The sequence below is a fragment of the Xiphias gladius genome, chromosome 18 (genome assembly GCF_016859285.1).
Source record: "Xiphias gladius isolate SHS-SW01 ecotype Sanya breed wild chromosome 18, ASM1685928v1, whole genome shotgun sequence".
Lineage (NCBI taxonomy): Eukaryota > Metazoa > Chordata > Actinopteri > Istiophoriformes > Xiphiidae > Xiphias > Xiphias gladius.
Genome location: NC_053417.1, coordinates 27,631,799 through 27,658,376, shown reverse-complemented (window position 1 = coordinate 27,658,376; position 26,578 = coordinate 27,631,799). Strand labels below are relative to the sequence as shown.

General features: G+C 39.4%; 1 protein-coding gene across 2 annotated transcripts; it reads right to left on the bottom strand.

Annotated features, from left to right (window-relative positions):
• Positions 1 to 895: 895 nt before the first annotated feature.
• dnajc5ab (DnaJ (Hsp40) homolog, subfamily C, member 5ab) lies at positions 896 to 26,574 on the bottom strand. 2 transcript variants are annotated; one of them, XM_040152316.1, is made up of 5 exons: positions 24,699 to 24,777; positions 7,149 to 7,315; positions 6,389 to 6,602; positions 5,825 to 5,996; positions 896 to 4,841 (listed from the first exon to the last, which is right to left on the bottom strand). In XM_040152316.1, the coding sequence occupies exons 2-5, from the start codon at positions 7,253 to 7,255 to the stop codon at positions 4,744 to 4,746; spliced, it is 591 nt and encodes a 196-aa protein (XP_040008250.1). In that variant the 5' UTR covers positions 7,256 to 7,315; positions 24,699 to 24,777; the 3' UTR covers positions 896 to 4,743. The 2 variants fall into 2 exon arrangements, with proteins under 2 accessions (XP_040008250.1, XP_040008249.1); XM_040152315.1 differs by lacking the exon at positions 24,699 to 24,777 and adding an exon at positions 26,360 to 26,574 and having other exon boundaries at positions 897 to 4,841.
• Positions 26,575 to 26,578: the final 4 nt, after the last annotated feature.

The following is a 26,578-nucleotide window of genomic DNA, read 5'->3' as shown; positions in this document are numbered from 1 at the left end:
CCTGTGTGAAGTCTGATAACCTGCCTCAAGTGAAGTTACTTGAGGCAACGTCACTTGATAATGAAAAGAAAAAAATTAGAAGTTAGGAAAAAAAACAACTTTACCAGATCTCTGTAGCGCAGTCTTCATCTTTGCTTGAGGCTAGAGTCTCCAGGCTACATTAGCTGCTACTAGAATAACAAACCCAAGTCTCAGACCGAACTGCTAGCGGTAGATTTGCATTGTGGGTAATGTAATCGGCAGGTTTTGACAAGGATGAAGAATCCGTGGAATAAATAAAAAAGACGGTATCCCTGGTTCTGTCTGCATCAATTTTGATATATTTTTTTAAACTATCCATCGTGAGTACCATTGTGTTATAGGAGTACAATGCTAAATCTTTGCAGTATAAGTACGCTGTGTTAGAAACATAAATTCCTCTTGGTTATCTGTCACAAAATGTTGGAAGTTGTTACAAAGTTTAATGATTATTTATATGGTTTCAAAAATAAAGTAAAACAAATATTGAGCCAAGAATGTAGTTTAGCGTGGTTCGTAGTTGCTGAATAAAATTTTGTGTGAATTGGGTGTTGGTTTTCACATCGTTATATTTCTATCATTATGGTTCTGAACTTTTTTGTAAGAAAAATTAAATAATTCATAAGTTTTATCTGAGCCATGAGATCTTGTATCGGGAACTGATCACAAACCTTGTGGTGTGCCACAAGGCAGTAGTCTTGGTCCCCTTCTCTTCTTGTTATTAATGGTTCTTTTGGGTGATTTCAGCAATCACATAACATTCATTAATACAGCTATGCTGATTACATTAAGCTACACATTTCATGAGATAAAGTCAAGGTACAAAGTACATGTACTGAGTACATGTACTTTGTACATACAATTTGAGGACATAAATGCAAGCCTTTCAACTTTTAATCAAATAAACTCACAATGAGAAAAGAGGCTCTGAAGCATCAGAAACATTTATTTTACAACAGTACATCAGATACTTAATTTACCCATACGTCTGCCTGACAGATGCAAACATTATTAGTCCATGCTAAAAACACAAAACCTCTATGTCTCTATGTACTGTGCCACTGAGTGTATATACAGCAGGTCTGCCATTTTGTCATTGTCAAAATGGTTGAAATCTAAAATCCTATACATCCCCTTGACATACCTGCTAGCTGTTAATTATTGATTAAAAAGATATGAAAAATAAAATAAATAAAATAACGCTTTGATGTTATCATCATCTGGTTGCTATATTCACACATCAGTTCTTGTTATTTATGTCACTGTTCTAACAATGGAAGTTTCTTGACTCCAGGTTTATGAATTTCAGCCTACACATTGCATTCACTCAGACACTGATGCAGGTTTGGTCAATAAAGGAAAAAATGGGAGAACGAAATTAGGGATTAGGGATTTGGGTTTAACAATGTGGCATTTCAGTGGTCAGTGATCACATGACATGAAGCACAAAAATTAATCAAGTGAAGATAAATTTGGTTAAAACAGAGCATCTGCAGGTTTAATAAAAACCCTTAAAAAGATCTTTTTAATCCAAAATTGGACTGGAAATATATATTGAAATTTAGAAGGAAAACTTAAGAAGTAACTGAAAAACCTAAACAAGGAATAAAAATCAGTTAACCTGATCTGATTGTTCAGATGCGTTTACTGGAGCCGGCGTGTTGTAGGTTGTGTTAACTCTGATTTGTACTGATGTAACAAAGAATTTGAGGGATCTGATGGTGAAGACATCTAATTACTTGATTTAGCTACATCTCATTCTTTTTGTGGCTTCAAACTGACTTTAAAAAAAGAGAAAGACTTTTTATGAACCTGCAGATTCCCTGAAACCTTTGAAAATTGCGACTGGGAGTCTGGAACTGGAGGACAGCCATGGAAGAGGCTTGTTTAGCTCTTATTGCACTTTCTCATGATATGTATGAATACATAATGAGTGCGTGTTTGATTGAGCAATCAAATAAAATATAGTCAGCACATTAGCCTGTTTTGGTTGGATGTAGGTGTTTTTTTGTTTTTGTTTTGTTTTTTCGTTTTTTACAAAAGTTGACACAAACAACGACAAGGTTCCTGTTTTTTCTACAGCAGAGCTAGAGTGCTACTCATGTGTGACGAAAAAAGAAGAACTACAAAAAAAAAATGTTATTCTGGAAAATTACACCCTTACTAATTAGTATAATCTACAAACCTTCTGCCACACAAACAAGTAAGACTTGGATATCAATATCCTCCCTTCATTAACAACATAAATAAGAAAAACAAAAACAGTGAAAAGCAAATCTACAGAGACAAATGGAAGAAGAAAAAAACCCCAAGTGTTCAAATTTCCGACCAACTCAAAGAAATACAGTGAAATCTAAACATACAGTTTACGCGACATGTACAGCATCTTTACTTTCTCACAAAACAAACTGAAAACTAAGAACAAACAAAAACGGGGCTCCATCAGTGTATATAGTGTGTATGTATATGTACGTCCTTCTGGGTTACAGCAAGCGGTCACTAATGTATGGTAATGTACTCGTAATGTCTCTACTAGTAACACGGGACTCTATGACTCTTCAGTGTGAACCAGGGAGCTCAGTCCTTCACATGTGGAAGAAAAGGTGGATCGAGTTGAACAATGAGGGAGAAAGAAGTGGAGGAGGAGAGGAGAGAGGAGGTTAGAGAGAGGAGGAGGATCGCAGTAAATCCACAGTGGAGGACTGTTGATGACAAGTAATGTGACTAATTACTGCTACTACTGAGAGACTGAAGCAATGTGAATACTTTGTCAATAAATAATAAGAGTAACTGATGACTAAAAGACTTTCCATGGTCCCAGCATGTTCTGCGACGGAATAGAAAAACACGCCGGTCACAGTAAACACTTAGCCGCATTACTTGTCTGCAGGCTGGTGTTAATTTTCAGCTATCTGTTTAGTCATGGTCACAGGTGCAAAAGAGGGTTGCGATTCAGTCCCGGCAGCTGCAGAGTTTCTAGTGTTTCCTTATAATCTGAAGACTGATGACTTTCTCAGCTGAAACCTCGCCCGCTGACATGCTAAAGGTGGCTGCATGCCACATCTGTCAACCACGATTAGTTCAAATCTCCAGGAATCCCGGATTCTTGTGACAGCTTGAGGGTTTGTAAAGGTCCCCCTTTTGCCACAGTAAACTTACGCTTACTTCAGAATGGAAACACACTGAACTTGCTGAACCACATTTGAGTGGGAAGACTCATGACAGACTACGGGGTGAAGTTCAAGAGGCTGCTGAGGACAAATACAAACACTTCAACCCCCACCCAGTCCTATCAGCTCCTCGCAGAAAACCTACCTCTAGCTCCTACCTGGAGCAGAGAGGGAGCGAAGCCTCAAAAGGTGTTTCCCAGCAAGCTTTTTTTCTCATGTGCCGGACAGTTAGGTTTCTGAGTGACTAATTAACACCATCCAGAAACGTTTATGTTGTAGACGCAAGGATTTAACATTCTAGGTATTCATTTCCGTGTTTAAAAACAAAACGTTGAATGACGTGTCAAAAACGGGCAGTTGGCGAAACTGATGCGATACTGATGCGGAAAGAATAAAGTGGGCTTCACGGCTACAAAAAACACTGGAAAGTACAGTGCACACTATGGCTTTCTTAAGATTTAGATTTATGCAACGACAGAGCCAAAACATCCACCTCTTAAACATTTCGACGGCAGTCTTCCTCAGGACTGCGTTGGTGCTCACAATTACAAACTAAAGAAAAGTAAATATAAGTAGTGCCTTCGTCAACTGTACAATTTGACTCGCATGACAAAAGCAGTACTGTTAAAATTCATTCAGAATTCATTCATTCATCTTCGAATACTACGATTCTCAGTATTTACTTTCCATGTTGCCTGCTCCTCAGACTCCAGACATCAGTTTCCAAACAGACGTGACAGCAGAATTTGTAAGGCTTTTAATTTACCGCTTTGTTTTTGTGCTAAGGTTTAGTGATTTCATGCTTTTTCTTCATGATTATTGAAATGAGAAAAAAATAAATAAAAATGAGCGTATACCTCTTCCAGGTAAAACCAGCTTGTAAATATTTAGTAAATTAGTCTCTACTTTTTGGCAAGTCAAGTTGGTGCATCCCTCTTTAACTCGGGGTCCGTGCTCCTGATTGAGTTTGGGACATCATGATTGTTATCAAGCATATTTGATATTTTAGTTGACGGTCCTCTAACGTGAGCCTAACAGTGAGCTCATCTGTCACTCTTAAGGTGGATGTTACGCTGCATAAGAAAATTGGGCTGAACTCGGTGTGTGTTGTGTGCCTCGGAGGAACAAAGGATCACTCACGTTGGTTTTCATTCTTTTCTAACCAGTGTTAAGAGTTGTTCAGTGTTTATTCCCCCCCCCCTTCTTCTCCCCTCTTTCCACCTCAATTTGAAATGTAGAGAGGGGAAAGTCTGGGCTGAGCTGGTGAGCCCATGCTAACTGTCAGGACTGATGGTATGTGTTGTTTGCTGGTGTGTGTGTATGTGTGGTGTTAATAATTACTGCTGTGGATGAACTGACAAGAAAATGTTACTTGTGTGTGTGTGTGTGTGTGTGTGTGTGTGTGTGTGTGTGTGTGTGTGTGTGTGTGTGTGTGTGTGTGTGTGTGTGTGTTTGTACGGTACGTATCAGTATCGCGATTGTGGTGGAAACTGTAGCTGTGGTTAACTGTCAGGTGTGAGCTGAATGGGTGCGTGTTGTGCGTGTGTCTGTGTGTTTAGTATGCGTCGGTCCTGTAGCTTTGGTGGGCATCGGAGGTGAGCTGGGTGGTTTCTGTGGCCGAGGATGGCTGCATCACGATGGGCTCGGCGCCATCTGAGGAGAAAACACACATATTAGAAAGCCCGCAAATCAAAACTTACCAAGAATAATGACGTATAAGAGACGACGAAAAAGAAAAGAGGCTTAACAGTGTGGAAAAGCGATGTGGATTCATTTCCATCACATCAGGGTTTGTGTCCCCTGCAAAACTTGTGTGCTCTTTGCATTAACTCACAAAAACCCAATGCTGCAATTCCATATTAAGCACGTGTCCACTAAGAATAAACAACATGTTTCCAACTTGCTGACAATGATGCAGGGTGATGATATCTCCATTTCAACCGTTAACAGCCCAACAAGGATTAATCCACTCAAATAACAGACAAGAAAATGACATTACCCACAACAACTCTGGTCCTCCATTATTAACAAATCAATCATTTAAATGCCAGAAAGAACACTCTCTGGTTTCAGCCCCTAAAATGCCAGGATTTGCTGCTTTCCTTTGTTTCAGATATTTTTGAATTAAACATTTTTGGCTTTGGACTGTTGTGATTAGCATTTTTTTCCACCACATTCATCTGATTTTAAGAAATGCCAGATTAATCCATTATGTAAATGATTTTATGAACTGCATCAAACAATGTTAACCCAGCTTAAATTTAGTCAAAATATTCCCCATGGTGATTTTTACCGTGGTTGTATCACAGAGAGTTTGACTTAGTACTGATTACGATTAAGTTTTGCACATTTCATTGTCTTAAGCTCATGTTTAAATCATATTAGGGTGATGACAAGACTGCACAGATGTGAACATCACACGTCTTCAAAGAACATCAGTACCCTTTAGTTCGGAATCCAAAACTATCACCTATTACGGGCTTTGTGTAAAATCTATATGCAGTTTTGTAAATATAAAACAGAGCTTAAAAAGGTCGAGGTAACCTACTGACAAAAACACACTCAACATGTGCACGATCAAGAAAACCTTCGACAAGAAGACCATGCTTAAGTTCTGTGCGCGGCCCTGCCCTCACCTCTCTCGTCAGCGGTCATCTGGGCCTCCAGGTCTTCGGGGGAGACGTAGAACTCGGGCTCCTGGTCCATCGGCGGTCGAGGTTTACATTTACCACAGCAACAGTTACAGCAGCAACACAGGCAACAGCAGAAATAACAACCCGTGGCCAGGCAGCAGAAGACGAACAAGGCCTGTGGGATCAAGAGGAGGGAGAGAGAGAGAGAGGCAAAGGAAAAAAAAAAAAGAATCGATGGGTTGATGGTGGTAAACATGGACTAGACACAGCAGAGGCACAGGAGTAACACTATCGGTTTATCCAGGATCAGGAATCATGTTTTTTTTTAAAATTCACGTATCTCTATACAGAACATGTGATGTGAGGTGATTCAAACCTTTTTCTTCATGCCATTTTTTCTTGTTCGTGCTTATTTTCTAACTTTGATTAAATCTGAATTCATATTCTATTCAATAAGTGAAAAGTACCATCATTGAACATGAGTGCACGTCAAAGTCTATCACAAAGAGAGCAATAACGCGGCACAGCTGGTTGGCCCCAAACCTCTCCCCATTCTGCCCATCCTACCTTCGCCCACCAGCTGGACAGAACAAAGTAGGTGTTGACGTTCTCCTCTCCAAACTGTTCTGCGACGTAGAGCCCCAGCGAGCCGTATTTATCGTAGATGTTCTTCTTGGTGGAGTCGGCCAGTATGGAGTGGGCGTTGTTGATTTCCTTAAACTTTTCGGCTGCCTCTGGGTTGTCTGGGTTCTTGTCTGGGTGAAACTTCAACGCCAGCTTCCTGTAAAGAGGAAGAGGGAATGGAAGACTTAGACACAGTGCTAAAGTGACAGACACCCTGTGCTACTATGTCCACCTCTCCACCGAATATATAAAAACTCTGATGAGAGTGGATTGACAGCGCTGCTCCAAAACACAGGGGAGCTTTCCACACAAACATCTGCGAGCACGCATCCGGATACATGTGCGTAATGTGGACCCTTGTGACTACGAAGATGCAAAGTCTGAATTTGCTTTAACAGCTGACTGTAAGGAAGAAAAGGAGAAGAAGGAAAGTGAAAATGAGAAGCAGAATAAACCCAAAAGAAAACATCCAGACAATCATTTGTCTGGATGACAAATGATTGTCATCCAGACAAATGATTCTACACTTATTAAAACATCAACCTGCAACTGGTTAAATTCACTTCTGTTCATTTCAGGATCCCTCTGACCCATTAAAGCAGATGGTCACAGGCCTCTGTCACCCTCTAGTGGTGTACAACGTAACACAGCAGTATTAAAGATGGAGTCCCTCCCCACGGTAGGAGATTCTCGTCGCATATACCTGTAGCATTTCTTGATGTCCTCTGTCGTGGCGTTCTTGTCGACTCCCAGCACAGCGTACAGCGATTCTCCTGATGTGGAGAGAGTCCTCTGTCTCTGCTGCTCCATGGCCTCGCTCTCTCGTTCCTTCTCTCACTCGCTCCCTTGCTCACTCACTCAGCCTCTCACCTGTCAGGCAGAGAGAGAATCCAGGAAGGAGGACAGAGGAGCAGATGAGCCAGAGGTTCAAATCAAAACAAGTTGCTTTGTTGTTTTACGGTTTCTACCTCTTATTTCACAGTTTGAGTCAGGCACGTATTCACTTGTATACTGCTAAATCGATCCATCGATCAATCTTTCATCAGGCTAAATTTTAAATGACCAAACAACAAGAAAATTACAGTTAGAGCTGCAGCTAGGATTATGTTCATTATTGATTAATTGGTGATTGTTTTCACAATTAACTGACTGTTTGGTCTACAAAATGTCAGAATTCTCACAATTCACAATTGTAATGTGTTTAAATAGAGGGCCGCAAATAAAAAACATTTTCATTATTGATTTATTGATTAATTTGCTAATAGTTTTTCTTGATTAACTAATTAATTGTTTTGTCTATAAAAGAATTTCCCCAGGTCCAAGGTAACGTCCACAAATGTCTCGTTTTAAATTGACCAACAGTCCAAAGCCCAAAGGTATCCAGTTCACAGTGATACAATACAGAGAAAAGCAGCAAATCCTCACATGGGCCTCACAAAAGCTGTAAACTGAGAACGAGCAGCATTTTCCCTTGATAAACTATTTGAAAGATTAAGCGATCATCAAAATAGACGATTTAATATTCTCTCACTCGAGAGACACTTTTTGCTGTGTGATGCGATTGCTTTTCTGTCCCCTCCAGTCACCAAATGCCACATCAAACTTTCGGGCACAGGACGCCCATTAAGCCTCCCTGCTGCCGATAGAATTACACAACGTCTTTCCCTCCTGGCTTTACAGAGGCTTAGATGGTAACAAAACTAGTGCTGAGCAATTTTTCACGGGGACAGGGGGGAGAGAAGAGGCTGTAAACACACAAACAGCTTTACTCAGGAGTATTTACACAGGACTGCATGTGAGTAGCTCTTGTGTGAATGCAGAAACAATGGCTTTGATATTAAAAGAAGTACCATGGTGACACTGACACTGACTTTGCTAACATGGTGTTGTGGGATTTAAGGGTGTGATGGGCAGAGAAAGGGAAAGGAATAACTGAGTTAAACCAGGGTGACCTAAATTCATGTCAAACAGTGGTCAGGCAGGTGCATAAGGCAGAGAGATTTACAGTCTGTGTACTGAATGAACCTCGCGTTTCCGGTCAATCAACCGTCCAGAAGCTGCAGAATACAAGATATGAACCATAAGTAAAAGAACGAAGCGTGGTGGCTCCTGGCAGAAATAGGGAAGAAAAGGAGGCCTTGATGTAGATGTGAGTGTAAGCAGGACGTAGGTACAAGTGGTTAAAGGTACGCTAACTGACAAGTAAGTTGATGTTATTGTTATTAGATGGATGACAAGCAGCAGCTGCTGTTGTCTAATGGGCTTTATCTGCCACAGAGTCGTAATGTAAAAGATAATTAGCAGGTTCCATTGAAATATTTAACCCTTTGCATTTTTAGTGTAATTACAAATATAGAATCGGGCATCAACAGACAAAAAAATGCAGTAGAGCTGCAACGATTAGCCGATTAATTGATTAGTCAGTGATCAGGAAAATTAATCTGCAACTATTTTGATGACTGAATTATCCTTTTTGTTAACTTTTTAAACACAAATGTCAAATATTTGTGGTTTCTAACATTTCAAAGACAAGGATTTGTTGCTTTTCTTTGTCACATGAGAGTAAACTGAATATCTTTGGATTTTGGACTGTTGATGTCACCTGGGCCTGCGGGAAATGATCAATGGCATTTTCCAGTATTTACTGTCATTTTATGGACAAAATGATTAGTCAAAAAAATTATCTCATCTCAGTCCACATAGGAGTACCCCCCCCCCCAAAAAAGCAGCACAAGACTCCAAAACAGGCAAACACAAAATAGTGTAAACATTAACGTATGGCTTTGCCGCCATAAATATCATATCACAAAATACCCCAAAGTTAACCTGTTCCAGGATGCCAGCTCCTGAATGAGTACAAAAATACGTAGACATTCAACATGTATCTATTGTGGATGAAACATGTAACTGAAATGATGACAGTCTTTCTTTATCTGCCGGATTCATTAAGGAAGTGATGAGTATCACCATGGCAATAAGGTCACACCACATGACAGTTGCTTTTGCTGCTTTCATAACGACAGTAACTTCTACACGCTGCAGCACTTCTTACCCTTCAAAATTAAATTCTTGTCAAGTGACAAACCATGTTGAGTGACCAAGCAGTACCAGTATTTAGTTTTTCAAATGCCATCTTTGCTGTCCATAAAACAAATGGAGAGTAGAGTTTTTAAAAAATACACTCAGCAGCGTACATAATGTGATTTTAATTGATTTTTTGTTTAATGGCTGAAGGAATTAAAGTTGTTATTCTTTATTTAATGGTTTTTCTAAATGGGCTGGTGTGTAGCAGGACAGAGATAATGTTAGGGGTAATGTTGACCAAAATTATATTATATATAGTGATATATAAATGATATAAGTCCATTATATATGGCAGGTTAACCAGTAACAAAACAAAACAAAACAAAAACCTTGTCCCTTTGGTTAATTTGATTTAATTGTAGTCAGTACGTTGTTATCTTAACAGAAGACATATACTACTGTAGTTTAGTGTTTAGTTCCTGGCATGGCAGTTTCATTTCTAAATGTCAACAGGAAAACAGTTTATCTAGTGTGGCAAATGATCACCTCTGGTAACTTCTTCATCCAAGCTGCTCTAGCTGTAACTGCCGCACTCTTTTATAATACCGGTGATTTAGAACTTAACGTTTTATTGTGCAATATTTGCATCAATGCTAAATCATCTTGTAAAAGCCTGATTAAATAAATGTAAGAGTGCGTAGGAGCGTAGCAGAGTTATACAGGGTACCGCAGGTCAGTTCACCCAGCGAAGACATGAAAAACAACACTAACTGCAACTGCTGTGGGGCAACATAGTTTATGAACAGCAGGCATGATAAGATAACTCAACCAGACCACAATACACTAACAAACTCACACACCCATCCACAACAATAATAAACCAACTTCAGACAGGAAGTAAGCTGATTATAAGTAATGTGGATGTTTGCAGAACGGGTAAACTGAATGTTAAACTTTGGCACAAAAATGACTTATTTGTAGATTTTATATTTATGTACAAAAATGTTGTCGAGCGATAGATTCAAGGTTTCTAAATCCTGAAGCAAATCCACTTCCTGACCTTTGAACTGAGCAGTAAATGAGCCCTAACCCTGGCTGATATAACCCAGTCAGAGAGCAGGTGCATGGGGGTCTGCAGGCTTAGAGACCACACTAAGCCAATTCAGCTTTACAGACACTACACCAGACTGTTAGACCTACGCTACCAACAGGGAAATAAGCTGCACGCTGTCTTCACACTAGACTTGCACCTTTCTGATGAACAATTATCACACTGTGATTCATGCGCCGTATATTGCAACAGGAACACGGTTCCCATCACACAGGCATATAGGTGAGCTTCACACATGCAATAAAATATAATTTGTGGTGTGATATCAATTATTGGGAGGTTGAAGTAATAAAACCAATGCGTTCAGGGCATCGTTGTGGTTTAGTGGTTAAAATGCACGGTTTGATTTCAGTCTGGGACCTTTGTTGCATGTCATTCCCACCCTCTTGCCTCTTTTCTGCTGTCCGCCTGTGAATAAATACAAACATGCCCCAGAAAATTAATGGAAATTAATTAATCAATTAATTAATTAATTAGAGCTGAGAAGAGTGGTTGATCCATTGATTAGTTGATTGGCAGGAAATTAATCTGCTACTATTTTTGACAACTGTTTAAGTAATTTAAGTGAAAGCAACTTGAAGAGGTCATCTTGGGCTTTAGGAAATCTTTATGGCATTTTTTTCCTCTATTTTCTGACTTCTTACATGATAATTAAGACACTCATTAGTTGCAGCCCTAATATCTATATTTCTTGCACGTAAAGGGGCAACTAAACGACCTCTCAAATTTCAAGTGAGAAATGTGGCCACGGTGTGGCCAATAGCCCAAAACCCAAATTGTGTAGGACAAATGAAAGAAAACGAAAAGCAGCAAATTCACACATTTAAGAAGCTTGAGAAAAGTTGCTGATTTATTTTCTGTTGATGTACTAACGGATTAATTGTTTCAGCTCTAAATTACAGCTCTGTTTGTTTGGCTTTACTGTACTACACCTTCTTGTTACATATTACCCACCTTTGATAAGCTAAAGTCGGCCAATAATATCAGCCATACCGATGCATTTCTGAGGCTCTATCACTCGCACTACAAAGATGTTTTTCTGAGTGTGTGTGTGTGTGTGTGTGTGTGTGTGTGTGTGTGTGTGTGTGTGTGTGTGTGTGTGTGTGTGTGTGTGTGTGTGTGTGTGTTGAGCTGAGGCGGTGACTGGGAGGAGGTTAACTTTAGCAGAGTGTGGCTAAGTACCTAAACAAACAGGGAAATTCGTGAACACACAAAGGATGGGAAAAAAGGCACAGTTTGGATGGACTATAAAGAGTATAAAGAGATACACTCCATAAACAAACAGCATTATATGTCCTATTCAATAGATTATAAAGAGGAGTCCTATATAAGACCTATATGGCACCAGATGGCCACTATTGCCATGGCAACCATACAATGCCCCGACCACGACACGCCTGACAACACATCGATTTAACACCTTCCTAAATCCCGCCCGCTACCGTGCCTCAGATTAACCAGTCACATCACAGATAAACCTCCCACCGGACTGGGATTAACCAATGAGGGCGTTTCATCGGCACACCAGGGATTATCAACGTACTGAGAGACGGTACTAGTGTGTGAGTGTGTGTGTGTTTGTGTGTGGTGAATTATCACAAACGGCCACCCCAGTGAGCCTAAACCAAAGATTCCTGACTACCTGAGCTGAGCAGCCAATGAGATTTTGTCCTGTTGAACGAGCTGAAAGTCAAATTCACAGGAACAAACAGGCCGGAAGGAATTAACACATGCTGTAATGAGGATGACACCATATGGTCTGTGAGTGTGAGACTTGATAAGTGCGTTCACACCTGAGTCTTACATTTATTTTTATATTTTTTACTCAATTTTCCTCTAGTCTGAACTGCACTGGAAAAACCAACTTTGTTGCATATCTGTATTTGTTCCATTTAGGTTCACACTGTCCAACTAGATGCAAATCCTCAAACTATCAAGTAGAAGTGGGGTGATTTAAATAAAATCCTCCATTACAATAGATGTTACCAATATAGCGATATCACCATTAGGGCTGCAAGTAATTGTTTCAAAATAGTGAAAAATGCGCACCACAGTTTCCTAGAGCCGAAACCGATATAATGAAATAACTTGTTTTATCTGGCCAACAGCCCAAAACACAAAGATGTTAAATTTACTATGACGTTAAAACAAGAAAAAGCAGCAAATTCTCACAATTGAAAAGTGTATTTTGAATGAGTGTGTGTGTGTTTGTGTGTGGTGAATTATCACAAACGGCCACCCCAGTGAGCCTAAACCAAAGATTCCTGACTACCTGAGCTGAGCAGCCAATGAGATTTTGTCCTGTTGAACGAGCTGAAAGTCAAATTCACAGGAACAAACAGGCCGGAAGGAATTAACACATGCTGTAATGAGGATGACACCATATGGTCTGTGAGTGTGAGACTTGATAAGTGCGTTCACACCTGAGTCTTACATTTATTTTTATATTTTTTACTCAATTTTCCTCTAGTCTGAACTGCACTGGAAAAACCAACTTTGTTGCATATCTGTATTTGTTCCATTTAGGTTCACACTGTCCAACTACATGCAAATCCTCAAACTATCAAGTAGAAGTGGGGTGATTTAAATAAAATCCTCCATTACAATAGATGTTACCAATATAGCGATATCACCATTAGGGCTGCAAGTAATTGTTTCAAAATAGTGAAAAATGCGCACCACAGTTTCCTAGAGCCGAAACCGATATAATGAAATAACTTGTTTTATCTGGCCAACAGCCCAAGACACAATGATGTTAAATTTACTATGACGTTAAAACAAGACAAAGCAGCAAATTCTCACAACTGAAAAGTTGGAATCAGAGAATATTTTTGCCATTACCGTACAACATTAGGTCATACCTCATCCCTCACATGTCAAGCGACACTAAATGAAAACTGCTCACAGCCTCAATTTCAATCAAAGTTCCTGAGTGGACTGGCCAATGGCCCAGATTTGGATAACTCTGAAAACCAGAGATATCTTCGGGGATCTCGTCTATGGAATGAACAGTAGGGCAAAATTTCTCATATAACTCAACCCTAGTGCAGCTCAAAATAGCATGTTTTAGTGCATGTGCTCAGAACCAAAGGAGAGACAGCGGCATATGAGATTCAGTCCAGAGTTCACTTTGTTCTGCTCGACTTTCCAAGGTTGTGTAACTTTGGTCTGCAAGACGTCTCAATAACAAAAAGAACATAATGAATAAGCCTGCAAAGCTCCGAGTAGCTGCCAAAGCGAATTCTGTCTGTAAACTCACTGTGACTTTGATGTCTGCTTGATTAACATCGCTAGATGCAAAAACATATAAGGAAACAGTGTGTGTGTGTTTGTTGTTCCTGGCTTTGCAGCTGTACTGCATACTGTATGTACATAAATCCTCTCACAACTTCAGGGACTTGAAAGTAGAGGAAAAAAAATAATATAAGCTGCAAAAATCAAGTAAAATAAAGGCTAGTTACTGGAAAAACAAACTCAAATGCAGTAACTTTAATTTAATAACATGAGGTTTAAATCAGAGGTCACGGTCATGTCACACAGTTATCTGTAGATTTTCAGATAGTGCAATTTTTTGCCAACAGGAAGTGAGTAACCAAGACAGGAGTTGAGATAACATCCTCCATGGATGAATTTAACATTCAAAAAAACTGTTGGAGCTGCCCAGTACAACCAGTCTGCTACAGTTAAAGCTGGGTTGTACTAGAAAAGAAGTGGTGTGTACCACATGTTGTCTGCTCACATCAGAAATCAGAAGTGTTTACTGCCGATCCGTAACGGCCTCAGCAGTTCTGATGACGTATACTGGTCCCTTTAGACACAGAGCAGCATTACTGGAGAAGTTTTGAGTTTTGGGCCTTGCTTAAGACATGAGTAGAGATGAGTGAGGGAGAAGAATGTGCAACTGACTGACTTCAGCCTCCTGGGATGCAAATCGACAGTTCTCCTGTCATAGATAAATTTCACCAGCCAAATGGTTGGGGAATGTCATACTTATATTATGGTGTGTGTGAAGCTAGAGTCACAACTGACGCTTTTGTCTGTGAACTTACATAAGTGTGTGTGTGTGTGTGTGTGTGTTTGTGTAAGGGAGACTGAGAAAATAGGCCAGAAATCCTGCTGTCAGCTTGCATTAAAAGAAGCTATCACTCCACACACACACACACACACACACACACACACACACACACACACACACACACACACACACACACACACACACACACACACACACACACACACACACACACAACAGCAACAGCTAGACAACAGTTCACTGCAACCAATGTATTATACAAAAATGAGGAAAGCAAAAGACGTTTTGGTAGTGATGCTCCAGCTCTATCTAAATAAACGGTTTGCTCTTTGCTGTGTATATGACACTTTGCATTTCATGTCTTTAAAGTTTTGATTAGTCAGTTCCTGTGGGCAAGAAAGTGTCACTATTTCAAGCTCTTCTACAGATAACTGTTATGGGACAAAACAGTGACGGTTTGACGGATGACTGAATTCAGAAATGTTATGAGTTCAATGTGTGACCAGCTCTTTGGTTAAAAATTTGCAGAACTAGATGCTTTACTTCAGGATATAATTCTCTGTGCTTTACAGACATATCAATGTAGCTCCCTGGTGAAGAACAGTAAGAAATGTGCCTTTAAGCAACATAACTTAAGAAAAACTTACTCACACACTGTGTCAACACAATGACCACTCACAGTGCAGTGTACAGCGTAACCACAAGTAAACGAGCAATCCCTGACAAATCCCATTTCTGATGGGATAAGTGTGTGTGTGTGTGTGTGTCTAAGTCCTCACTTACGGTGTGGTAACAAACCTCTGTTTGTCCACTGAAGGTTCACTATACACCAAAGCTTTTTCCCAGCAACACCCAGATACACTCAGTGACACCGTCCAATACTACCCGTCTTCTTCTTACTCAGTGTATGCGTGTGGTTGTTTTAGGAGACTATTATGCAACTGTCATCATCTTGTGCTTTTTCAAACTGCGGTCGCTGTAACAGGCAGCCACTGGCTAAAGGTTTTGTCTCTTGTTGTTACTGTACTGTCTTGTTGTGTTTTTTTTGACGCCAAAATGCATGTCCAGGATGTAGAAAAAAAAAAATTAAGGGTTTGATTCCAAAGTTGGGAATCCACTATTTGAAACCCCAACGTGTGCAGAGCAGTTACTAAATTTTTAAACCACGCTGACTGTTAAATAAGTTTTATTTTAAGAAAGGGCAGGTACATGGCAGTACCAACCCGTATCATTTCACGGTTACAGGTAAAGACACTACTCCAAGACATGCTGAGCAAAAGACAATTTAAAAATATTAAAAATAAGCAGAACTCACAGAAATGACAGACCTAGTCCACAATAAAATGTCACAGTCACAGAACATTTTTGGCTATTTTTGAAATCTTAACAGGCCCTAAAGAGTTTTTTTTTTTTTACATAGATCCAAAAATGGTCCCCGGAGGAATTTCCATCTTGTGAAAATTCTCTTAATCTATTGCGAATAGACTCGTAGGATGCCATCTCTACCATTGCTGTGGCTCTTTGCCAGTGATTTGCCTCCTTTAAAAACTAACAACCAAATACCCAATAAAAAAAAAAAAAAAAGTAGAATAAAACACGTGCCGTACCATCACAACATGCAGCCATTGTGAACGTTTTAACAAAGAGAAGCGGCTTTTCCTGCTTTTGTTGACTTTAAGAGCAGCCTTCCTGAATGCTTGCTGTCCATTTGTCCACAGGGTCCACTACAGTGTGCGTGTGTGTGTGTGTGTGCCAAGGCAACCCCTGCCTACTCGTATATGCACATATTAATTGCTGCAGACAGTGCGCACACAGCTGCAGAGCAGATGGTCTGATTTGGAGCGGGGAACATGCAGAGCCCCCTTTTAACTCAACTGCACTTCTAATAGAGGCAGAATATTTGTTTGGTTGGATTTTTTTTTTTAATTCAGAAAGTCTGCCGTATCTGTAAGTAGTTACAACATTGTGTGTAATGTTAACTGCATGAGCACTAAATTCAATGAAGTGCCTTTCTTTTCTCTGTAGCTTCCTGGTGTAGTCACGGTGCCTTAAGGCAGTTTCTCTCCAAGAGTAGCTCATAACGAACAGGAAGAAAAAATAAAATCCTAGTGTTGGTGAATTTTTCCTTTAAGCCATTTTCAGGTTCAGGCAAACACTACATTTTCGCAGACTGCTGAGACAATAAAACAGCTGTTTTCAGCTTTTTAAAAAACACGACTCTGATCTCACTTCTTCTGAACTGTTCTGTTTCCCTCATTGCTGCCCAGTGGGGAAGACAGACAGACAGACAGACAGACAGACAGACAGACAGACAGACACACACACACACACACACACACACACACACACACACACACACACACACACACACACACACACACACACACACACACACACACACACACACACACACACAGCCTCGTGTACTGTTTTGTACTGTGCCAAAATGAAATAGAGAAAGTGCAAATAGAATGTAAAGTATGAAGGGAGGATATTAAACTTCTCAAACTCTCGATCTCTTTTGCTGATGTCTGCACACACTTTACATTTAAAACCAGAACATAAATATTGAACAACAAACTTTGGACTGGGCAGCGGCTTGTAACAGTTCACAATACCAGCTAGGGGTGCAGTAACTCTGTACTCTTTGTTCTCCTTTTTAGTGGACATCTTTGTCATCTGCAGACTCTCAACACCAACCAAATATAAACACAAGAAGCCTGCATTCATATCCAGGCTGTGGTCACTACACGTACGCACATCCCCAGCTTTTTCCTGATTTCAGTGTAATGAGCATCTGTCCGCAGCACAGCTGCAAAATAAAAAAAAAAATTAAACAAACACACACACACACACACACACAGACACACAGACACACAGACACAGACACACAGACACAGACACAGACACACACACACACACACACAGTCCTTCAGTTTGTCATCACAGAGAGGTGTCAACACCAGTCGCAGGCTACATGTTGGTACATTCAGGCTGTCACTGTTTCCTCGACCAGCTACTTTGGCAGGTAACCAACAGGCAATTTTCTCCTGAAAATGTGTCTGGTTAAAGAAGAGACTGGCAGACTACCAACAGCAGTTTGATTCAGCTCATGCTGTAAGCGGGCAAACATTTAATCATTAGCTACAGGTTTTTAATCAACTCTACAGCTTAATCTGATTTAGGTCAAAAGTGGTAAATTCACGATGTGCAAGCCACTGTGGCTGATTTCTGATCTGTTTTCACCTTCTTTCCAGAAAGGTATTCTTTTCATTCTTCTGTGTTCCCATCCTTTCACCAGTTAAGGTTTTTTTACCATGTTAAAAAGAGGATGTTGGTTTTATGACTTATCAGCAGATTTAATACTGTGAAGCAAATTAGAGCTGAAAGGAAACTAATTCAATTATTTAAATAACAGAAAATTAATCAGCAACTAGTTTATTTTAAAAATGTATGATTGCTTTATGGTTTGGTCTACAAAACATCAGAAAAGAGTGGAAACTTTCTGTCTAAGTTTCCTAGAGGCCAAAGTCACCAAAAGTCCTGTTTTTCCAACCAACACTCCTATATCCACAAATGTTCAAATGACTAATATGTAGGACAGCAACAGATTTCTCATCTGAAAACCTGGAACCATCAACCTTTTTTGCATTTCTGCTTGAAAAATCACTTGAACCATTAATTAATGATCAAAATAGTTGCTGATTAATTTAGTCAATTTTAAGCAAAAATACCAAATATTGCTAATTACAGCTTCTCAAGTGTGAGGATGTCATGCTTTTCTTCATCATATAGGTTAGTAATTTGAATACCTTTGGGTTTTGGACTCTTGGCGCCACAAAACCAGTAATTTAAATGTATCACCTTGAAAACTATTATAATTGGTATTTCTTACAATTTTCTGACATTTGATAGACATAACGATTATTTATTAATCAAGGAATATCAGCAGATTTATCAATAATGAAAATATTTTTTTGTAGCCCTGTTTCCATCAGTTTTTTAATTATTGGTTTCTATTCAGTTTTTGTTCTTCACTGAATAAAAATGGCAAAAAATTAGTTTAAAAAAAATAATGTCCAGGTTGCAACAGTGGACTTAACACAACAAAGCAAACACTCGGTCAGATGATTTCTGACTCACCTGGGAATGTCAGTAGAGTGTCACAAAATAGTGAAGTATGTCACATCACTATTTCCTAAGGCCCAAGGTGACATCTTCAAATTGCTTCCTTTGTTTTATCAACACTCCAAAACCCAAATATATTTAGTTTATTTTCACATAAGACAAAGATATACAGGCACTGGAACTAATAAATGTTTGATATATTAGCTTGAAAAATTTCAAAAATTATTAATTGATTATCAAAATAGCTGTCGATTAAATTTCTCGTCAATCAACCAATAGATTAATGGATTCGCCTTCAGACAGATTAAGTTTAACTTCCCCATATCATGGTGTGAAATATGCTAAGCATCTGCTAGACAACCTGACATGGGATTTCACAGTTTTGGTATGTTTAATATCATTTTGCTTCCCAGCTGAAGAAGATGCACCTCATTTTATCAATTTTATTTTTTCTGTCGTTTCCAACGTTTGCTCTCTTCATCCTGTTTTTGTTAATTGTCTTTTTTCTGCTTTACGCTTTCTTCCCTCTTCTTCTACATCTTCTCTTCAAGTGTAATTTCTGCTTCGCTTACCAGTTACCTCCTTCTTTTCCTCATTTCCCATTCAGCCTCATTTAGATTGCAACAGTATCACACGAAGAACATTTATTACGTCTAATTACTGAAACATTTCATTACAATTGTTCACTCATTTGATTAAAAAAAAAAAAAAAAAGCATCAAAAAATCTGCTCCTTAAAGCCCAGTTCAGCCTAAAAATCTACAGCTCATTTAAGAGAAAAACAAGGAGGTTCAATTGGCTTCATTATTTAGTATCGTCCAGGAAAGGCTAAGAGTAGGTACAGCATTTTACACAAACACACACACACATCCTCTTCCAGCTACTTTTTCGCTTCTCAGATATTAATCTCTAAGTTGTTTTCTGGGAATCTGACCTCAACTCGTGTCTGCAGTTAGGAATGTGGCTTTCGTGAACGAGCAAAAATGTTTCGAGAAACGCCAGATCGAGTCCTTTATTAATCACGGGTATCATGTTAACTGCTTAATGATCACAATTATTATTATTATTAAAGAGCTGGAAAAGCGGAGAGAAGAAAGACAGAGATAAAAGACATATGATTACTCAATTGAAAAATAAATAATAATAATAATTAGTGAAAATGTGAACATTTTTCCTAACAATTAACTGACACATTCCCTGGTTTCAGCTTTTATAAAGTGTTGATTCTCTTGCTTTTAATTGTTACAAATCATGGTAACTCAGATAGGCTACTTTTAGGGATTTTGGCTCTTTGTTTGACATATTTGATGTGTAACAGGAATTATTTTTTGACATTTTATGGACTAAATAAGGAGCTGCAATAAAAGACGAACCATCAAAAATGAAAGTAAAAGTGTCCTGTCAAGTATGAGAGTAGAAAAACTGGTAAAACAGACAGAGAGAGAAAGAGGAAATCGCATATCATATTCATATGATTTAACTATTACTACAACTCACTTGATGTCCTGAGGTTATATTAGTAAAATGCAAATGAGGATTCACAAAAAAGGACTTAACAAAAACAGAGACAAACATACTAACAGGCGCAAAAGTCAGTCAATGATGATTGACTGTGAGTGTGTGCAGCTCCACATTCATTCACTGATATCAAGGTACAAACACACACAATCTCCTAGCCTGGGTTCCATACAACTGAATCACAACACACTGACGGCAGCTTTCCTGGTTGGAAAAACAACCGAACCGAAGCAGCTGTGGCTCAGGGGGTACAGCGGGTCGTCCACTAACTGAAAGATCGGTGGTTCGATGCCCGGCTCCTCCAGTCCACATGCTGAAGTGTCCCTGGACAAGACAGTGAACCCCAAGCAATTCTGGGTTCAGTACATGTCATCAGTATGCGTATGAGTGTGTGTGAAGCCTTTTGGTTCAGTAGTGAAACATCTTCAAAGCGAAACTGCGAGTCACGTTACCTTTGACCATGCCATGTGATAGTCAGTAGCTAATCATACTTGGACAGCTGAGCATAAATAAATAAATCTGAGGGCTTACATTTCTTACTTCTTCTAATACTGCAAAAATGAAATCAAGCTGAGGACAAAGTGCTGACACGGCCACACACACACACACACACACACACACACACACACACACACACACACACACACTTCTCTGCAGTCTGCCTTCCCATCATTCTCTGCGTCTTGGCACAGGGATGCTGTGATGCAAAAAGGCCAATCCAGTTCATTAGCTAATGTCCAATCAGGTGTCTGTCTGCATTCATGCACCAGTTTTTCAATGGACACACACATGCTAACGGTACAGGAGAAAACATTACAGTAATGATCACAGTAATGATGGTTTAAAGTCCAGGTTTAAAATCTTAAGATTTGTTGTTTTTCTCTGTTGTTATTTGAACATTTTTGTGTTTCTGGACTTGTGCTTAGATAAAACAGGCTATTTGGAGATGCCACCTCAGGCTCTGAGAAATTGTAAGAGGCACTTTTCACAGTTTTTAAAAAAAACATTTTATAGATTAAATAAATAATTGATTAATCGGGAAAAATATTCACCAGAATAAATCAATAATGAAAACAATGGTTAGGTGCGGCCCCAGTATGATTACAAGATGTGATGACCTATGAGCACAATTAATTAACAATTTGACTAAATGATTAATCAACTGATCATTTTTAGCAATACTTTGTAGCTATAGAATCTACTCATCACTTCGGCTGATCCATTAATGTCTGCCATTTATATTTACACCACTACTGTGCAATCAAGTGTAGTTAAGTAGGTGAAGTTGGAATTTGTTAAATAACTATTTAAAATTCACAAACAAAACCCGATTTGGAAGTTGTCATTTCAACAAGGTTGTTAGGTTAAATACCAAAAACAGCTGGTTAGACCAGGGAAGAGAAAATGAATGAAAAACACATTCCATTTCTCCAACAGGTGAGATAACCTCGGGCAAGGCATGGCATGTCTGACTGCTTGGCAGACCTGCTCAGTGCTCACCAATAAGAGTGGCGTTGTATCAGTCAGCTCAGGTGCAACTATGAAGCCTGCACTGCTAAAAATAGCGCTATTTCTTCAAATCTTGCTCAAATAGGGCCCCTGGACAAACTATGTCTTAACAATATTAACAAGTTTGCTGTGAAACCCTCACATCACAGCTTTTATCATCATGCTATCCATCACTAGGTAATTTCACTAAGGAACTCTATACTTTATAAAAGAAAACTACAAGGGCACGCAGTGAGGGCAGACCTCCGCCAAGGCCAATATCAGACAACATAAACCAGGCTTCAGAGAAAAAAATTCAAATTCATAATTAACGATCCGGATCTTAACAGAAATTGAATCGGTTCTTCCCTGGCCCTTGCCCCATCCCTCCACCAAGTTCGGTGCAAATCGGTTCAGTACTTTTTGCGTAATCCTGCTGACAAATAAACAAACCAACAAACAGATATGGATGAAAACATGACCTTGGCAGAGGTAAAAAAAAAAAACACCTTACAGCACATCCGTGATCTACCAGAATAAATCTGTGTGGAATCAATGTCAAAGCCTAGAGACGGAGGAGAGGAAATGCAGTGAAAACAGTGTGGGGGATCCAGAATGGGGAAGATGAAATGACAGAGGCAGACAGAGTGGAGACAGCTGGGTTGGGGAGAAAGAGATGGAGTGACAGAAAAAAAGGAGGAACTGCTTCAGGGTGAGAAAGAAAAGGAGACCGAAAGGGAGACAGTGAAAGCGAATATTTGACAGCCCCATGTGACACGCGATCACAGGACTGCTACACCATCCTGTCTAGAGGACACACTCGTGACAAGGTGTTTTTCCTTCAGGGGATCTGTGGCTTCTCTGATTAGGATATATACCCCTGAAGATAATATATTACAGGGGTAGTTTTACCAATTTGTTTACTTACAGTGAGAAAAACGTATCAATGCCTTTCTAGTGTCCTCGCACGTGCGTATTAAATGATATGATTAACCTAGTTTAACTCAACTGGATGTCAGTGGGATCAAGAAGCAGCTCTAAAGTAGGAAAACACCTACTTAAACTATACTATACTATACAATACATATTTATAAAGTCACTAACTTCAGTATATAAAAATAAGATAAACCCCCTTTCTTTTTACATGCAATGCCAGAAATGTCAGACTTTAACATACTCATCTGTTAACTATTCTATTCTAGAAATCTTAACATCTAAAGAGACTAAAACAATGATAAACTGACAAGTAAAATTCATCTGATTTTGATTTGCTTCACTTTAAGACTAGGTTTTATAGAAAGGATTATCACGTTCAGATAATTGTTGATAATCTGACAATTATTTTATCAGTTACTCAAGTAACCCTTTAGTCTATGAAATGTCACAAAATAATGACAAAAGTTCCAAGGCCCCATGTGTGATCTTCAAATAGCTTGTTTTGCCCAACCAATTGCTGAAAAATCAAAGATATTTAATTTACTAATATATAAATTCGCAAAAAACAGTCACATTACAGCATGGTCGATGCATTTCTTTGTTGTGCATGACGCTAAAAGGAATATCTTTGGGTAACAGATCATTGGTCGGACAAAAGAATACATTTGAATATATTACATTGGGCTGTAGTAAATTTTAAAAAGGATATTTCACTATTTTCTCACAATTTTTTTGGCAAAACAATTAAGCGATTAATTGAGAAAATAATCTGCAGATTCATCGATAATGAAAATTATTAGTTAGTTGCAGCCCTAGTGGTGAGCCAGCACCCATTGGAGTTAAAAACAATTCCCTGGGTTAAAAAAACAAACAAACCAACAAATGATGCCACTGAAATGTATAACACTTTCATTTACACAAACGGATGAGAAAATCCAGCTGCAGTTCTCTCTGTAGATTGAAACTCTCGATAATAATTGCACTTTTGGCCACGCCTTAATTAGTAATGTCAACGTTAGTAAAGCTTTAAGACAGCTGATGGAATTACCTGCTGAGACCTCACATATTCTGGTTTCTCCAGTGCAACATGGATGAAAAGTTCACCCAGCAGAGAACGGTGACCTGTTTTCACCCCTCTGGGAGTCGGTATAATGACTCTCTTTAGAAAAATAAATGCAGCGAGCAACATATGCAACTTTAAAAAAAAAAAAAAAAAAAGTAAAAACTGAAATATAACAGCATATGAGCATATCACTACACAATAAAAATACATACTGGGCTGGTCTCTTGCTCGTTAACTGAGCTGCAAAATTAGGATCTGTGTGTAAAGCTCAGGTCCTGCAGTCATCTACAACTGTTTTAATTCTAATGTCAGAGACTGAATATGAAACCTGTCAGCCTCTATGTGAGGATACAAATTTCAATACCAAATACCAGTGAGCCAAAGAAGGAATTCCAGCTGGGGGATAATTTTAGGTTTTCAAGGGTTGCAGCAGAGTCACTCCGACAAGAAAACTGTTACACTGCACCGCAGCTAAATGAAGCTACAGGCACAATAAATTAGGTAAATGATACATCATAATAAAATTAAAAACTCCAAATTAAAACACAGAACAGAAATAAGTTGTTATTTTTTAGTGTCTGCAGAATATTTGAGGAAAAATAAATAAATAAATAAATAAAAACATTATTGGTCAGAAAAATGTACATCCCCTGCCCCCTTATCCACGGTTGGTAACAAATTTTAATAATCCACCTCTCTGGATTTACACAGGGTTATAAACTACTATTTTGATAACTGATTAATTGTTTGAGTCATTTTACAAGCAAAAAATTAAATAAAAAATAAAGTAAAGTCTCTGGTTCCAGCTTTGCAAATGTGAGGATTAGCTTCTTTTTTGTAACATTTTATAGACTAAGCCATTACTCAAGCAATCAAATAAATAAACAAATATATAGATAAATTGTGGATAAATTGATGATGAGATAAGAGTTAGTTGCAGCCCTGGCTCTTACCAATGAACTGAAGCACATTTACCTCTCAGTGCAACTGCAGTGTGACAACAGCAATAATCTCCCCCTCTGACCTACCACTGGTCTGTTATCTAGGTGTAACCTGATTTGATGTGACTGGCTCTTACATGAGTCACTGATGACCGCTCGTACCAGGGCTCATTCTAATGACATCACCCACCATCAGGCGTTCCACTCAACCCCAACGCAGAGCGGCTGACTCAGACAAATAATATGATCTGGCAATATGTTCCCTATACGTGTGCTGTAAAATAAAACCGACTCAGACGTGAATTTTTAAAGATACAACTAGCCGGAAAAATGACATAATGATGCATTTAAACAACTGGTCATGCCTCCGAATGCAGTATGGCTTAAAACTGAATTACAATGTCATGTAATGATGAAATACTTTCCTGTCTGTGTGGCTGGAGATGCACTGTCCCTGATAATGTCATTCTCTAAAAGGGCTTGTATGGTATCTGGACAAGGATACCCCACTGCGAGATTGGGCACCCAGTCATTTGAGTAGAGGTGCGTCACTATAGCTATATATTTTTTCTAGTGTTATCAATATCCAGTACTTTTGAGAGATTATTTATACTGATATAATTAGATTCATCGGTACCATTTTCCCAGGACAACCCCAAGGACCAGTATTTAGCCAAGTTGTGCAGCTGATGCCTGAGCTGATATGTGTTAAACTACATGTACGACTGACTATATCAATTATGCCTATTTATAAATAGAAGTAATTAAGACCTTTTTTTTTAACTGAAAGTTTATCTTAAGCAAAGCACTGGTCATGGTATCTCAACATAGACAGATTCATTTCCAGTTGCCAGGTGACTGTACCGTGTCAGCTGTTTCGTTGATGCTGACTCTGCCCTTACGTTTAAAGTGTACCTTATTCTACGTTTACGACATTTTCTGCCATAAACACGGGAGCGCCCTCACACATCCGCGCACAGTCAAGCGGTCTGTACCACCACCTGCCACTCCATGTAAACATCACACGAGGGCAGAAAAAGACGGCAGCTCGTAGGCAAACCAGTAATTCAAAGTGCCACATTAAGGACAATAGAAATAATTTAGACCACTCGGCTACAGATTCTTAAATCGCCCTGCCAATTTTGTCGACATGTTAGTGATTAACTTGCAAGGGAAGAGTTGCACCTGTTTCTCCAACAAAAATAAAACAACAACCAAAAAAACCCCCCCAAAAAAACAACATCGCCCCCTCACTTGGCTACGGACTGCAAATCTGGATTTATCCCGTGGTGTCTTCTCGCTGTTTTTACTCGACTTGACTAAATCAGTCGCGATTCAAAACAAAATAACCGATACGACGCCCCCGGGATCTGGATCCGCCGTGCGCCTGCCCCCACAGATGGTAACGTACGGCTCTCGGTTCGTGACTGGCAACGGAACTAGAAAATACCGGTCGGCTCGGGAATCAAAGCGTGGTTAAAGCGGATAATCTCCAGGCACCGCATCAAAGGAACGCACACAGCATCCATGTTGGTTAGCCCTGCCGTAGCCTCGCCTGCGCGGAGCGATGTGCCTGGTTCGAATAAGCCAGCTAGCACTGAGCTCGCTAACTAATCCAAGGGCAGCAGAGCTGACTAATGTTAGCACACTGGCTAACTGTGCGCGTTTCTTACCTTGTTTCAACCCCGGGCACTCTGGCTCCTCTTCTTATTTTTTAAGCGAAGCGAGTTTTATAAGACTCGCATGCCAGTTCAGCTTTGCTCTCCGCCGCTAAACCATTCAAACAGCCGGTAGTACAGCCACGGAGGTAACGGCTACACCGGGAGTGAAGGAGCTGTCAATCCCAGGTCGTCGGTCGCGCGGAAACCCTCCCACTCTCCCTGTGCGCGCTC

Bases quoted from the DNA above. Each gene is read 5' to 3' on its own strand.
- dnajc5ab (XM_040152315.1), bottom strand. From the start codon at position 7,255: ATGGAGCAGCAGAGACAGAGGACTCTCTCCACATCAGGAGAATCGCTG. The intron at 5,997-6,388 runs GTAGGATGGGCA...TTGATCCCACAG, and splicing joins TGTCCAGCTGGTGGGCGAAG to GCCTTGTTCGTCTTCTGCTG. The intron at 4,842-5,824 runs GTGAGGGCAGGG...TTTTCTCCTCAG, and splicing joins GATGACCGCTGACGAGAGAG to ATGGCGCCGAGCCCATCGTG.